The sequence below is a fragment of the Apteryx mantelli genome, chromosome Z (genome assembly GCF_036417845.1).
Source record: "Apteryx mantelli isolate bAptMan1 chromosome Z, bAptMan1.hap1, whole genome shotgun sequence".
NCBI lineage: Eukaryota > Metazoa > Chordata > Aves > Apterygiformes > Apterygidae > Apteryx > Apteryx mantelli.
The window spans coordinates 25687053-25703474 of NC_090020.1; the positions used below are offsets into that span (position 1 = coordinate 25687053).

The 16422-nt window shown below is 41.3% G+C and overlaps 1 protein-coding gene across 3 annotated transcripts in view; it reads left to right on the forward strand.

Moving 5' to 3' along the window:
- Positions 1–14432, forward strand: part of TJP2 (tight junction protein 2) — a 69910-nt gene extending 55478 nt beyond the window's left edge. For 2 of the 3 annotated variants that reach the window (XM_067315308.1, XM_067315309.1), the window contains 10 exons: positions 5419–5606; positions 6736–6831; positions 6944–7023; positions 8116–8326; positions 8743–8843; positions 9240–9452; positions 9869–9979; positions 10913–11248; positions 11635–11720; positions 13509–14432. In XM_067315308.1, coding sequence (XP_067171409.1) covers positions 5419–5606; positions 6736–6831; positions 6944–7023; positions 8116–8326; positions 8743–8843; positions 9240–9452; positions 9869–9979; positions 10913–11248; positions 11635–11720; positions 13509–13677 — 1591 coding nt within the window. In that variant the 3' untranslated portion in view covers positions 13678–14432. The remainder of the gene's footprint in view (positions 1–5418; positions 5607–6735; positions 6832–6943; positions 7024–8115; positions 8327–8742; positions 8844–9239; positions 9453–9868; positions 9980–10912; positions 11249–11634; positions 11721–13508) is intronic. The other variant, XM_067315311.1, reaches the window with a different exon arrangement.
- Positions 14433–16422: the final 1990 nt, after the last annotated feature.

Sequence of the window (16422 nt, forward strand, 5' to 3'; positions counted from 1 at the left end):
CGTATCGCTCCCTCCTCCGCCGTGCAGCTGGAACAAGCTGTCTGGCCTTCACCAGCTAGTTTGTTACTCGTGTTGCAAAAGGGTGGTGTGCTTTGTCTGCTATGGACTGTTTCTCCTTGGTGCCCCCCTCCTTTCCTCCCAAATTCTCTCCTGATTCCACATTATCCACCCTGTGGCTGCCGCCACTTTCACATCCCACTCTCAGTTGCAGGTGTATCAATAACCTGTTGGAAGGGTGATGGGTATGTCTCTGGACTGACTTGCGTCTCCTCACCACCTCCCACACCCCGTTAGTGCAACTCTAGAGCACGGCTTATGAAAGTTTTTAGGCAGCTAACAGTGATGCATAGCAATATGATCACAATGACAATGACAACCCCAGTCTGTAACAAGCTTTGGATCCATCCGGTGATACCGAATCCAAACCAGCCGAACAATTTCGACAGCCAGCTGTTGTTCATTGACTCTCAGAGCTCGCGAGTATCCTTGGCCACCTGCTGTATGGTTTCTAGTTGGGTGTTGAGGTACTGTGTGATGTTTGGGATGTATACACAGCAGTCCGTGCTTGAGAGGTTGAGGTAGCTGCACAACCCATTTTGGTGTAATAACATCAAGTCTAGTACCATGCAATTCTGGAGAACCATCTTAGTCGTAGCTTGCAATTGTGTGTTGATCAAGGACAAGCAGTCTTGTGTGGCGTTGGCTAAAACTTCTACTTGGTAGGCTAATTTACTTATCCACAACCACACTCGTACCGTAGCGGACCCAAATCCCCCAAATCTTTCCCTTCCCCATGCTATTTGGACGGCTGCTCCCGGGTCCTGCCACCCCTCAACCTCACCTCCCAGCTCCCTTTTTGTGCGAGCAAACCAGTGGGGCCGGACTGGGGTCCTCTTCCATACAGGGCACAAAGTGGGGATGCCTAGTGTACATTGGGGGTTAGGCAGCCTAGCAGATAAGGTGGCATACATATGGCTGTCACTACAGGTCCAGATTAGGCCAGCTGGTGCATCTTGGGTGGCGATGTCGCAAGAATTGCAAGGAGTATGCTCTGGGGGAAGACTAGGGCGGTTAATACTGTGGTTACGGCGCAGACAGCCCATTTTTAAAGTGGTGTACACAGGCCAATAATATTTTACCCACTCCTGTTGTTCCTAATTGGAACAGTTTACCATGGTTTGACAAGACTGCAACACGCAGTGGTTAGCATAAGGGGACGGTACAGGAGAACTGAAAGGTGCGAAATGAGTGTTATTCAACCCGTACCATGAACAGTTGAGAGAGCAATTGCCTCCCATGGTACGGGTTAGCAGACAGTCTTCCCCAGGTGATCACTCCATGTAAGACACCATGATGTATTAATTGGTTGGGTATAAGGCAGAGTTAAGGGGTTTCGACACCATGGTATGGCATCTTTTCCTCCTCCAAATTGAATTCCCCAAAAGGGGCCTGAATATTTATTTCTGGGAGGGGATGTGTCAGAGCCATTACAGGTAATATTGCATGTGGTGTTATTGATATTAGTGAAATTATTGAATCCTTGGGGGCACTCCAAGTCAGTATAAGGGAGTCCTTGATGCCAGGTGCAATTTTCCAGCATGTGAAATACCTGTGGAGACATAAAGGAAAGATGCTCGGTTGTCGCCCAACCGGCAAAACTTATGTTAGAAGGTGGGTACTATCCGTCTAGTGCTAATCCGATCAGTTTTCCCAGAACTGTCTTTTGCTTAGTACCATTGCCCATTCAGTTTCCTCAGCAGCCAGACGGGAGAATTGTAGGGGGAGTGCGTGCACCACCCTGTCAATCCCGCCTGTGCGGCTACAGAAAGTATCAAGGGGCCACTGTGGAGCTAGCACCTGCCGGGCAGGGTGGCTCACTGCCCTCCCTGGGGTGCAAGTTTTTTGTCAGGGTGTCCATTAAGTCAATTAAGTCCCGTTGTGGGGCTGAGGGCTTGTGGACCTACCAGGGGCCAAGTCGTGCCATGCTGGCTGAACCCTCCCGCTTGTGTCAGTCCTTCGGCTCAGGGATTGCACCAGAGCCCGAAGGTCGGCCGTGGGGGTGCCGTGCAGTAGCTGCCGCGGCACTCCCATTGCCAGTGCTCTGCGCCAAAGGTCGTTACGCTCCCTGTCGAATTTTGGCTTGGGTCTGGGCTGAGCCCGGACCTGGCGGACCCGCCTGGGAGGTTCAGTTGATCCTCTGGGCCTAGTTCCAACCCAGCCCGTACGGCGCCCATAATTTATTATTTCTTGCACAAATTCATTCCAGGTGGTCACATGAACCTGATTTCGCGGGGGCTGCGTGGCAGCTGCGCCGGCGTTCATGGCGCGAGCGGTTTGTATGCGATCCTGAGCATTGGCCACATAAGTTTTCAGGCTATCAGGGAGACCACGGATAAGGGGGGTTAACCTTGCCGGATTGACTGGAGCCAGCATGGGGGATCTCCTTAACGCCTCCCTCTCATACATTGCTTGTATGCAGGCTGCCTTCTGCACAGACGCAGCAAGGTCTGAGAAGCCTGTAGTCTCAATAACGAGGGGGTCCCCTCGCTCCTGCGGGTCTAGGCCACCGGCCCAATAGGCGGCTCGGGCGGTTAATGAATAGCTGTGGTCGCCCAGAGGGGTGGTTAGAAACACTCCGGGGCCCCAGTAGCCCTCTGCCTCTCCTTCGCTCAGCAAGATACGATCTCCCCCAGTGAGGGAGACTCGCCATACGTATTCGGTCTCAGATTCTTCCGGCCGCCTAGAGTACTTTTCCTGCAGTTTGGTCAGTTCCGCCGGGGACCAAGGGATTGATTGTACAGTAGTATGAATGTTATCATCTCCCTCATCCGCAATCTCAGTTTTAGTATAGCAATCGGAGCTTTCCAGCGAATAGTCATTACCGTCATTGTCATACCAGATATCTCCATCCCAGGTCTCAGGGTCAGCGCAGCATACTAATTTACGAATTTGCTGAGCCAAGACTGTGGATGGCATTTGGTTTAGGAGTAAGTCTAATTTTTCCTGTAGCTGCTTCTCTTGCCTTTCCGCTGCAGCTAGCAGCATCTTCAGCTCTCTATTTTCTGCCTTTAAGTTCTGGTTTTCAACTGTGAGACCGTCTACTTGTGTCCCCAACTTTTCTCGAGTCTCCTTTTCAAAGGCTAATGAGGTTTCCAGCACCTCGTTAGCTGATCTTAAAGCGGCATATGCTACGTCTGCAACCTTTTCGGGCGGAGAGGACTCTTTATATTCTTTCTGCGCGCAAGATAAGCAAGCCCCCAATACCGCACAAATAATTCCTTTTCCTTTACCCTTCTTGATCTTCTGCTGGCTTCTACACTGCTCTATTCGCTCTACCACTTTATCTTCATCTTTCCAAAATTTCTGGGCCCATTCTTTCGCTGCTTGGGATGGTGCACACTTATATTTATGCAGCAGTTTATCCATGGCAATCCTGCTGACTATGCCAATTTTTTTACTGTCGCGGTGAAGGGAGGGATGAAAGGCCCTTCCTTATCTTGGTAATTTACGTTTGCCTGCCAGAGCCCCCTGTTCAAGGACTTTCCCTGAGCCAGTTTTGCAAAGTAGAAAAGAATAAGAATTTATTGAAGCGACAGATGCAACAGGTTTGGAATTGCCATTGATAAATGCACTTGCTGCTACAAATTTTCTTTCTTTGAGCTCAAACTAACAATTAAGCACTTTCAATAATAATATATTTTCCCGGGTAACATCCGGCGTTGTCGGAGGCGCAAGTCTTACCAAAGAGGCGTCCCTGTCTGGGGGAGGCAGAAGGAGGCTCGCTCATCAGCAGTCTCCGGTGAACAGGTCGGGGGTTCAGTTTTCTTCCCTTCCCAAAACTTTAGTGGGCTGTTCTCTGCTTTATAGTTGCTGAAGGTGGGATGTGGAAGTGCGGCAGTCATACTGCATTGGCCAGATTGCTGTTTGCGTGGTTGTTGGGGATATGCCCCCCTTATTTACATATCGTTATGCAGCAAAGGGCGTGATTTTTAATATGGTAATCAGGGGTAATGAGGCCAGGGGCACTATAGGTCAACAGTTAGTCCGTGAGCAGCAATTATTTTTTCGGTATGCAACCCTTTGCGGTCAGGGGCGGACCGCGATACCTCCGTATCGCTCCCTCCTCCGCCGTGCAGCTGGAACAAGCTGTCTGGCCTTCACCAGCTAGTTTGTTACTCGTGTTGCAAAAGGGTGGTGTGCTTTGTCTGCTATGGACTGTTTCTCCTTGGTGCCCCCCTCCTTTCCTCCCAAATTCTCTCCTGACTCCACAGCTTTTGACTTAGCTATCAGCTGAGCCTTTTCAGCTAGCTGCTTCGGTTCATCTTCTACAAAATCAGGTGGGGGGAGCTTTGTTTCTTGAAAACAGTAAAAAAAAAAAACAAAAAAAAACAAAAAAAAACAGCAAGTTCACTACTGTGTGTACAAGGATTTTCTGCTGAAGGAAGGGAAGAAAACTGAAACATTTTCTCCAGACAGTCATACACCAAATCTGATGTGTACATCAAAATGTAGAAGAGTATCACATTTAGATATATTTGTCACATTCTTTAAAGATTTCCAGAACTACAGTATGTGGGAGGGGATAGCACAGAGAAGGGGTAACATCTAGTACTTCGACTTTTTATGTATACTCTTAGGGAAAATGTTTTAAGAGTTTTTTTTTAAGGCTAACATTTCTTTGATTCTGTAAGTGGTTATTTTTGTGTGAAATATGGACTAAACACGAACAATATTTTTTGCTTAGATACACTCCTCCAGTCAAAGTTAATGTAAGGTATTACTATAAGTTTATGGTAGACAGGCTGAATGAGTGCATATTAAAATTCATCAGCCAAAAAAAACAGTAAAGGTATTTTTAGACTGTAGCTTTTAAGTTCTTCAGTGAGGTCATGATTTAAAAAAAAATCTCTCAATTCCATTGTACAGAAGTTCCTGAAATATGCTTCTTCCATGATTTCCTACCCATCTCCCAGCCTACCGCTTCTCCTGGTTAGTGCATTGTGTCCTCTCTGTTATACTGACCTGACTCGAGAGGCCTTCCTTTGTGTGCTAGAGTGACTTAACTTAGGAAGCCTGGTGGAGAAGAGGATGATAGTAAGTTTTTAGGCCATCAGTTTTGAGTTGCACTCTCACCATATCTGTGCAGCTGCCTTCTTTTATTTGTGCTTGTATTAGCAGTTTAAGGGCTGTGAACTGACTCCTGCCCTTCAGTCTTGCAGCTGTGGTGAGTCAGAGCATCATGATGACTCTAACTGTGTTTGCTTCAAGGCCACAGAGCCTGGATTTCTCTACTCTTTTCTCCCCACATAGCTGCCTACCTGCCAAATTATCTGTGTGGATTCAAAATTCATAGTTCTTTGGACTTTTTGCCCTTTTTGACTAGCTCTGTACAAATTAACTTTGTGTTTTCTCTGTCAGAGCTGAGCAGATGGCTAGTGTTCAAAATGCCCAGAAGGATGGCTCAAGTGACAGGGCAGACTTCTGGAGAACACGTGGCCAGCGATCCGGAGTGAAGAAGAACCTGAGGAAGAGTCGTGAAGATCTGACAGCTATTGCATCTGTGAGCACAAAATTCCCAGCTTATGAGAGAGTTCAGTTGCGCGAGGGTAAGTCAACTGGTGAGAACCTGCTGCCTGTTTATTGCTGGTTGTGTTAGTGCCCAAATGTTTGGTCAGCTAAGTAAGTGCTTTCAAACACCTCGAGCTTTGGGGTTAAATTTGAGCAACAGAAAGAAATGACATTTTTATCAGGATGCAAATTTCTGGGTGTTATTAACTACTAGAAGAAATCTTCTGAGCTTTTTTAACTGCTTCAATGGCATACATTGTTGCTGTCCTTTGCCTCCAAATTATATTTGCCAACTTCAGAATTTAAAATGAAAAAGGAAAAATACAAAAGGTTTTATTGTTTCCGCAGTCTCCTCTAGGCTAGCTCTGCAAGTACAATACATATGCATGAGACATTAGCTTGCTCATAAACACCATTTAACAATATCTTCAGAGAAAATAAAATCCATGTATCTTCAGTAGATTGTCCAAATGTAATTGATTTTGATGTAGTTCATCTCTGACTCTAAATTAGCTATAGTACTAGTCATGTTGGGCAGGTCAAGATAATTTCCTGGGTATACGCACATGTCAGCACTGTGGAACAAAATAGTAAGAAGTATTTTCAGGGAGCTCCCAAATGCCAAGATAAAGACTGAGCAATGGAATGGCCTTCCCTATTGACTTAGGAGGGCTGTGATTGCACATGTTTTTACAAAACATAACAGAATTTGCATTTCTTTGCTTCTGCAGGTTGCCCTGCAGCTAGTTAAGCATTTGTAGTTTTATTCACACAAATCCCACTGTGCTGAAAGAAGGTTCAGCCTATTTTGCTAGATGGGAAGACTACTGAAGATGTGCTGTGTGTTTTCAGAGTGTAGAATCCTCTCAGCCCATCATCATTAGAAGGAATATGAGGGCTCATCTATTTTTTGTTTTCTGTCCTTCTCCATATCTTTAATTAAAACAATCTCTTATGCTTTCCCCACTGATAAAAATAGCTTTCTGTATGGAAGAGAGTTAGGCTCTTGTGCAAACTTCCAGGACATAAAACTTTGTAAAATGGGTGTTTTGAATATCTTAAAGTATCCATAACATTTTACAGTAATCGAGGCTCTTCATATCTATTTATACATAGATAGAAAAGCCAGTCTGATAACTGTCTTTTCTCTAAATATTTTTCTTTCAGCTGGTTTTAAGAGACCTGTGGTGATATTTGGCCCTATTGCAGATGTAGCTATGGAGAAGTTGTCAAATGACTTGCCTCACCTGTACCAGACTGCAAGTAAGTCCTCCTTTTAAAATAGCTTATTTATTATCTTTAAGTGGGAGGATGGGTAATTGGAGAATCACTTACTCACAGTTACTGTAGATAAGATAAAATATTTTCTTTGCAGAGACAGAACCCAGAGATGCAGGTTCGGAGAAGTCAACTGGGGTAGTGCGCTTGAACACTGTGAGGCAAATCATTGAGCAGGTAGAGTATATCTCTGTGAAAATTGCTTACACTCAAATGCATATTATTGGATTTGTTTGCTCCTAAAACTTGGAGTGTCCTCAGGTATTCACTGTGTTTGTTTTTGCATTAAGCAGATGTGGCTTAAGGAGGAGGCTGTTCCGAAATGTATTGAACAACAATTTTTTTTATTATTTCAGTAGCTGTCTGCCAAGTGGGAGAGTGAACCTGATATTAGAAGTTAACTTCTCCTTTGTCTACTCTAAATTTGAACAGAGGGGCATCTGTGCTCTGTTGTATACTTTCTGAATTTGCTAGTGTAGCCCTTACTGTCATTCAGTGCTCTACTTGCTCATAGCGTCATCAAAAATTTAACATTTTAGTTTACCTCAGAGTTATTACTGTGTTCACTGAACAGGAAATGACTGTGATAACTAAGTGGTTTTTGCTGTGACTGCATTGTCAGTCTTAAATACTTCTTAAAATACTGTTTAGAGATGAAGTAAATAGGTGGTAATCAAGAAGCCAAAAAAAAAAATTTAGGCAAAAAGTGCCTACTCTGCAGCTTATCATCCTGAGCCCAATAAAATCAGTGCCATAGGGACTGGAATGTCATGCAGAAATCTCTTCAGAGCTCAGTTAAATGAGAAGGACCTCCTGGAGCACGTTTGAAAATCCCATCCATCTGGGCGCTATAGGTAGCTCAGAAACAATCTATTAGTGTAGATAAAAGTCCGCAGATGGCAACCCAGAACAGCTGTGGCAGTGGAAGCTGTGGTGGGGACAGGTACAGAGAGAGGTTAGTTAACTTTCACCTCCTACTTAAAGAACATGAATGGGGAATAGGTATACTTTAATTAACGTGAGAGTTATTTTATTAACACAATAATGTGGACATTCAGGCAAAAACCGTTCAAAAAATAGATCTGAAGAGAAAAAGGTGCCTGCTGTGTTTCCTGAATGGGATATACTGTGGAAAAAAATCCAACTAGTTATGACCTTATTTGGAAGAAAACATCCTAGTTTTCCTAGACTGCCATATTCCCTCTCCATCTCATCAGCACCTCTTGTCCTCCTGAAGGAGAACACTGATGTGAGCTTTCTTGTTAACAGGATAAACATGCTCTGTTGGATGTGACTCCTAAAGCAGTGGATCTGCTAAATTATACCCAATGGTTTCCAATTGTAGTCTTCTTTAACCCAGACAGTAAGCAGGGTGTGAAAACCATGAGACAAAGGCTATGTTCCACATCTAACAAGAGCTCAAAAAAGCTTTATGAGCAAGCAAACAAGCTGAAGAAAACTTGCTCCCACCTCTTTACAGGTAAGGAAGAATGTGTGTCCAGCTGGCTTACCAAGAGAACTGTGAACGTGAATGTGCAAGTCCACTTGCTGCCCTGCATATTAAATCATATGTAGGCTATAACTAAAGGGGTGTGAAGACATGGTCATGAGTAATCTCTTCCCTGTCTTCTTTTCAAAGTTCCTTGTCTTGCCATATTTTAATATAAAAGAGATTGGGACTCAGTATACTGTCATTAAAAGATGATGAATAAGTGATTCAATAGGCTTTGGGAGTGAACCAACAATACAAACAGAAATACTGTGCCTTTGTCAGCAATTTAAATGAAATGGTTGTTTACCACATTACCAAAACAAAAAACATTAAATAGAAAGGACTAGAAAAAGTATTGCATTGCATTTGCTGCATATGTATACTTTTTCTTTCTTTTTTTACAGCCACCATCAATTTGAATTCAGCCAATGATAGCTGGTATGGTAGTCTAAAAGATACAATTCAGCAACAGCAAGGTGAAGCAGTATGGGTATCAGAAGGAAAGGTAGGCAATCAGTACATACTGTATGTACTAAGCTGTGCAGATGTCTGAAGATCATCTCTTACCAGTAATAATTGCTCAAAATGTTGTTTGCCTGTGCTGGATAGATTGAACGAGTAGTCACTTGATGTCTTTTTTGGTAACCAAAACTGATTTATTATTGTTCTTTCTGTTATACTTTGGAGCTTTCGTCACTAATGCTGTGGCTAGGGGAGAATGTGGTAAGGACTACAGGACTTTCTTTTTTCATTCTGGAGTAGAGTTTCTCTCTGTTCTGTAAATTAATTTCTTAAGGAGTGCTTTAGCATGATATTAAGACCTAGCTAGACTCTAATTCTTATTTCTTTAGTCTTTAAATTTATTTCTTACTTCTTTTAATTCTTATGTACTTCTCTGTAGATGGATGGTATGGAAGATGATGCTGATGATCGCATGTCTTACCTTACTGCAATGGGTGCTGACTATTTGAGTTGTGACAGCAGGCTGATCAGTGATTTAGAAGATACAGATGGAGAAGGAGGTGCATACACTGACAATGAACTTGACGAGCCCTTGGATGAACCAAGGATTTCATCTGTTAGCCGATCCTCAGAGCCTGTGCATCACGAGGAGGTGGGATGCCTGGATTTTGAGCCAGGCTGCACTTTGGATTTTCAGAAAGCCCTCTGTATATGGTTTAAAAATAAAAGAGGAAGATTCCTCTTGCAATTGCTGCTGGCAACAGTCTGATTTTTAGCTGCTGTATTATCTTACCTCTAATAGCATTTTAAAGGTACATTCTGTTGAGCAAAAGTAATAATAGCTATGTTTTTCTGCCTAACTCTATAGGTTTCCTGATGATGCCTTGTCACCTTGAATTTTGCAATTACCTCTCCAATGATTGTGATCAGGATACTGACAGTCATTTGACTCCTGGTTACAGTTCCCAAAATAGTAAACATGAAACAGATCAAAAATGATTGAATTACTAGATCCTGCGGTGAATTTGTCTCTCTTAATTTATCTCTCTAATTTATTTTCTTTCACAGAGTTTAAAGAAATCTAGCCCAGAACCAAGAGCTCAGATGAGAAAGGCTGGTAGCAGGGAGATCCTTAGAGAACCTAGTCCACCTCCAGCATTCAAGCCTGAACCACCTAAGGTATGCTTGTAGAAACAAATCTGAATGCAAAGTTTTTCTGTTTAGAGAACCTTCCAGAGTGGCACATTAGAGAGACCCAAGAATTGTCAGAGACTAGAAAACACGACCAGTGTGGAAAGAATGAATGAATGCATGTGTTGCAGAGTCCAGCAGAGAGAAAACTGAATGGAATACAGTTCTCCTCAAATATGTGTGATCTCTACAGAGAATAAGGAGGTAGACTTCTTTCTGTGTCTGTTAAAAATGTAAAGGAACCTTTTTAGAGCAGCAAGAACAAACTTAGGTTAACCATCAGAAAAACATTTCTGATGGCCATAATTGTGCAGCACAGAAATAGAATCTGCCATCTTTGAAATCAATCTCCATCAATAGACTTTGTTAAAACTAGCTATTCAAACCTTGCTCAGGAATAATAAAGAAAAAGATTAATGTTGCTTGGAGACCAACTTCTATTTTTGCAATTCACAATTGTTCAAAATACATTCAGGTATGCTTTGGTAATGGGGATTGGGCAGATTAGAACTACATGTAAGGGAAATAAAGATGGAACAGAAATAGTCTTAGGTCCTGTGCACTACTAAACTCCAGGTGGTGATATTCTACTTTCAGTAGTACTGACAAATCTATTCTTCATCCGGGAGTTACCCCTTCTCTGTGCTATCCCCTCCCACATACTGTAGTTCTGGAAATCTTTAAAGAATGTGACAAATATATCTAAATGTGATACTCTTCTACATTTTGATGTACACATCAGATTTGGTGTATGACTGTCTGGAGAAAATGTTGTAGCAGTTCAAATACCTTTCAAGTATTGCTTTGGACAAAGATAGATGCTGTTTAAATACATAGGCAAAATTACTGACTTCCAATTCAAACCTTCATTTGAAGGTTCTGGAATTGCTCATAGAAACTTTGTGGTTTTCATATTTACAGGGGAAGTTACAAAGCAAAGAGGATCTGTATGATTTTCCCAAGAACTATGATTCCAAACCAAGTAGCATCGCTGTCAGCAGTGAGGCTTCAACTGTATCAGCTAAACCAGTACCACCGCCTGTTTCTATGAAACCTGTCTTTGGGCGTCCTATCATGAGAAACTCTCAACCAGCAGTCCCACCCACAGAGGAAGAGGAGGAAAAGTTGGAAGAGGAAGGAGGTGAACAAGAGAACACTCCAAAATCTGTACTGAAGAAAGTCAAAATATTTGAGGAGATGGATCATAAGGCAAGGATACAAAGAATGCAAGAGCTACAAGAGGCCCAAAATGCCAGGGTATGAAGCGATGCACACTCCCCTTGCTGTCCTTTCCAATGTCCTTTCCCACTCACTGAGAATGAAAATCATGCCCTTGCATCATGTTACTTCTGGAGGGAGGACTGTTGGATGTAAAAAATAGGACATACGTTAAGCCTTTCTATTGTAGCTATAGCAAGCAAACTTTTGAAAATCCTATTGCTTTTGGCAATCCATTGTTTTCACATGTGTTTTGAAATCATACTCTAGCAGAAGATTATATCATGTCAGAATAGAAGTAGGATCAGTTAGCAGTTTGTGCCTTAATTGTTTCAGATGTAGCTGTGACCTGCATTAGTCAGTCCAGGATTTCTGATGGATAGATTTAAAAAAGAACAGTTATTTTCTTCTGCTTTCTTTTAAAGCTTGAAATAGCCCAGAAGCACCCGGATATTTATGCTGTTCCCATCAAAACACAGAAGTCAGATCAGAACTGGCCCCAACCCATAAGGTAAGGTGCATCCAGTTTAAAGCATTCTGTCTGGATTGCTTACTTCATTAGCAAGAGGATCTTGCCAGTTTTTACTCATACAAATAATCCTGCCAGCAATTGGTATATTGCTTTGTTGTGGTGTTCCTCAAAAATTGCTGTAAAAGTGAGGTAGAATTTCAGAGAACTCTTCTTGGTTTTCAAGATCTCTTTTCTTTTAGCTCATTTATAGTTTTTGAATTACTTAGGAAGAAACACTATATTCTTCTACTGAGTGATTTTCAGAGCCTTTTTTTTGCCCCAGTTAGTCTCACTCAGAAGCTTTTCAGCACTTAATGTCCTCTGATGTCTATTCTTTCTGTTCTAGAGACTTAGTGATTGTTAGTCTATAGGTGCTGTTTTAATTACTTAATAATACTTAATTACTTTAAAATGCTTGTTCAGTTACAGATGTATTGTGCGGGTAGGGAGACTGAATATGAAACTTGCCTGAGGTCACTCATCAAGGCACAACTGGGGAGAGAACTCTGTTCTATTGAATCTAACTGGAGTCTCATTAAAGTCAGAGAGTCTTTCATTAAATTTCAGTGAGTTTTGAATTGGTTGCCCAGTGCATCATCTTACCCCTGAAAAAGCATGTATTTGTATGGTCACCTTGGATGGTCACCTATGCAAGAACTAATACACCATATGATGGATCTTGTTTTCTGCTCTGGAGAACTTAGTTTTTCTTGCCTCTTAGTGGTAGCCAGTGGAAATGAGACTTTTTTTCTAATGAATCAGTTCCTTTGGTATCATGGTATATAATCTAAAATGAAAAAGGGGAAATCAAAAAAGGGATAATTTCAGGGTTTTCTTGGTAGGTTCAAGACAGTAAGCATGCTGGGGTTTATAGAGCTTTAGAGGCTTTTTAGAAAGTAATAAAAAGTCTTGTTTAACCAGATATTCAGACTATTTGACTACTTACAGAAATCAGTGGTATTGCCTTTTTAGAGGAACTTTAATGACTGTCCTAGGAGGAGTGTTCAAGCACTGAGGGGATATGAGAGGGATGAGTGACATCTTGGTTTTGTACAATATGGGATCTGAAAGATCGTAACTCTCGAAACTGGTGAAATGCCCTTCCTTTTCCTGGTAGATCTTATTTTTATGTACCTGCTTCATGCCACATTAAATAAGTAGCACCACAATATATAAAAAGCAAATGTGTGGGGTTTTTTCTGCCCAGCTTTAAGTATGCCCAGCTATAGAGAGAGCCTTGAGTGGGCAGAGAAGGGTACCAATTTAAGAAATATGTCACACAGGGAGTCTTCAGACCTGGCATACCTAGTGGCAGGAGACTGCAGATACAAAAGAGAAAGCAGGCTTAGAAAGAATGTGGTGCTTAAAGTGGTGCATGAGGAAAGTGTTAGCCAGCTTTGTTCACAACTGGGGTAGCAGCAATGCCTGAAAACCTCTTTCTGCTCAGGAAATGACTCCAAAAGCTCCGAAACTCTTCAGTTGGATGGGTTTTTTAATGTCTGTAAATTTAGCATTCTTCCAGGTGTGTTCTGGGAATCAGATTTGGATCATCAAGCTCTGCTTAACAGCAATAAGATGTCTCTCCAGACAGGCTTACCATGGCTATGCAAATGCTGATTTTGGTAGAACAGGCTAGAAGGGACTTAATTTGTTCTCTGCACCTTCCCAGGTTATACACGGCAATAAAATATATACTCTCTGTACTCCCTATACTGAATATAATTGTTCTTTCAGATTTCAGAATGGAAGTAAGCATTCTCTCTCTCTCTCTTTTCCTCTCGCTGTTAGCTCTAGACCTCCAGAACCCCAGAAACCTCCTACCAGACCTTACCTAGAGAAACAAGGTAGTTATGGCAGCGATGCAGAGGAAGAGGAGGAATACCGTCGACAGCTATCAGACCACTCCAAGAAGGGGTATTATGGACAGCCATCCAGATACAGGGACACAGAATTGTAGGCTTGCTAGTATGTGCATACCTAATGCTGTTTTGAGATTCTCTTCCTTCACAGCCAAAGTGGAGCACTAGTTAGTTTTGAAAAGCTCTATCTTTGTTGGGGATGGTTAGAGGGTGATCTACCCAACTTAGACATATCCATACGCTGGAACTGGAAGACTTCATTTTTGGGGATACTATTTTGTGAGCATCTAGGAGTAGAAATCACTATTGTCTGAATGCAATTGCCTATTTTAAAAGGACCAAAACCTATTTTAAAGTGTGTGTTAATTCTTGATATTTTTGTATTTTAATGCAAAACCCCTTTTCTTCCTCTTATAATACTGCCTTTTCGGACTGTTTAATCAAAGTATGATCCAAGAGATATGCTTTTTAATGCAAGAGAGTTAAATTTGAAGGAGCATCTGAAGAACAGTAAGTGCCTTTAATAAAAAGCATCATAGATTGTTTGTTTTGACATCTGATATTTGTGCAAAGCCATAACACACTAAAGAGTGATTGACTGTTTTACCTAGCTTTTTTACCTACTGTTTTACCTAACTTTTGATCAGTTTTATGGCAACAATTTTCCTTTCATGTTGTTTTTATAAGTTCATAGATGCATATGCAATATTTCAAAAATACTGACTGTACATAATAAAGGTGCACTTCAGTGGATTGGAGAGACCAGCATGTGCTGAAACTAAGAAAACAATGTAGAAATTCAATCATGTATTAAAATTTACACAGACCACAGAATAATAAAGAATATATTCTAGACAAATCTCAAGCATCTTTTTTTTTTTTTCTTTTAACACTAAATAGTCTGCTAGAACCTCGGGCTTTCATGAGTGTATTTACAGTAGTACACTGTTCATTCAAGGTCACGTCCCCTGTTATTCAATTAACTGGGAAACTTCATTGTTGATGTTGCTTCCCAGTGTTCTAAAATATATTTAAATTTGTTCTGATTTAAAAGAAAACTAACACAGATTATGGACTTCCTGTAAGACACTTCTCTTTTAGATCATTAACTTCTGCCTCTCCATTCCTATTCTTTATCCCTTATACCGCTATATAAAAAAGAAATTCTTGAAAGTGTCATGAAGAACTTTTTCTTATTATTTATTTATATGATAGAAAAAATGATTTTCTAACACTCTCTTAAAACAAAGTACAGAGGTACAATTTCCATGTTGGAGCAAAGAAGTAGATGCATCTCAGAGGAGGAAACTTGTACTGCTTACCATAGATTACTTTCGTTAAGCCTTTTTACATCCAGCTGGAGAGAATTTGTTGGCATTAAAACTCTTGTGTTTCAGCTATATGTTTTTAAGTGTGTATTCCTCTGAACTTCAGTCCCACAACTCAAACTTTGAAATGGTCAAATACTACCTACATTAGAATATGATTTGATTGTACAATAGGAAAGCTAAAATAAGACATAGTCATGATCACTGGTTCTTCAGTATGATTTTTTCCCCAAGGATCCTGGTGACGTTCAGTTCATGGACAGTTCTCACTTAACAGGCAGTTACTTAGTTCTTTTTTTCTCCTTGGTATCCAGTATGTGGCCCTATCATTTATCTCAGTTAAGAAGTAATAGAAAAATATGTATTTGTTTACTTTTCATAATTTTAAACAAAATCCTCAGTGCACTCTAATAGCCTTAATTTTCTCTGCAATTCTAGAGAGAAACATTTGCTGAAGTATAGTGTTCCCTGAGCAAGCTACTAGCCAGTACTACATGCTTTCTTCTAAGTGGCTCTACAAACATTAGGCAACAAACATTCAGAGCACGTTTGTAGAGTGGGCGAAACACATAACTAAGTCTTGATGTGAAACTAGTCTATTTGCTTTCTTTGGTGTAGGAGTGAGAGAAAATAATTTGGAAATCCTTCTTTTTCTTTTTTTCCCTTTCCTTATGAAGAGGGAGTGGTTGGGGGGTTGATAGTAGAGGGGAGTGTTGATCCAGAGTTGACACGGGAACAAATTAGAAGCAAAGAACTGAGCCATTTCTCCTAAACTGTTCCTGAGTTTGGAATCTACAAACACTTCTGGCACTATGTGGCTTTATTTTGCTCAGTCAAGATTTTAGGGATAGCTATTGGCTCCCTCGCTTCAGAATATTTATCAAGGTGCCATGTAATGCAGAAAAACTACTACTCCTTCACAGTATCAATGGAGTTTCAAGGGAGGAATGTTCAGCTTTTGCTGCTCTTGGAGAATCAGGGTGTCTGAACTCCAGAATAATGTTTTGGTACTCGAGGAGGTGAGGAGAATTTATAAGATGTTGCTAATAAATCCTGCTCTGTTTGAGTCCTGAGGGAAACCAAATCTCTACTAGCATCCACAGAGGAGACTTCGGTCTTTGAAAGGTCAGTACATGTTGTTTTCCCTCTGCCACCCTGTAATGTTGAAGGCAAAAAAGATCTTTTTTATTGTCCTATTTTATTGGGTTTTGTACTAGATAACAGTTGTAATTTGTGTCTTATCTTTAATGGAGTCAAACTTCTGCTTATGAGCCTAAGGTAGCAGTTCCTCTGTCCTATTTGTTTTTGTACTATTTGGTAGCCTAATGTCACTGTTGCCAATAGAATTGCACTTGCTTAAGCAAGTGAACTGTATTTGCTTTATTAGTTCCCCTGGACATGGATGTAGGCTGGAATTTTACCAGTCGATTTCAATCCCATTTAATTCTAGGGTGTGGAATTTAGTGCAGAAGCACTCCAATAGTATCTTGTCAGTAAGTTAGACCAATTGTATTC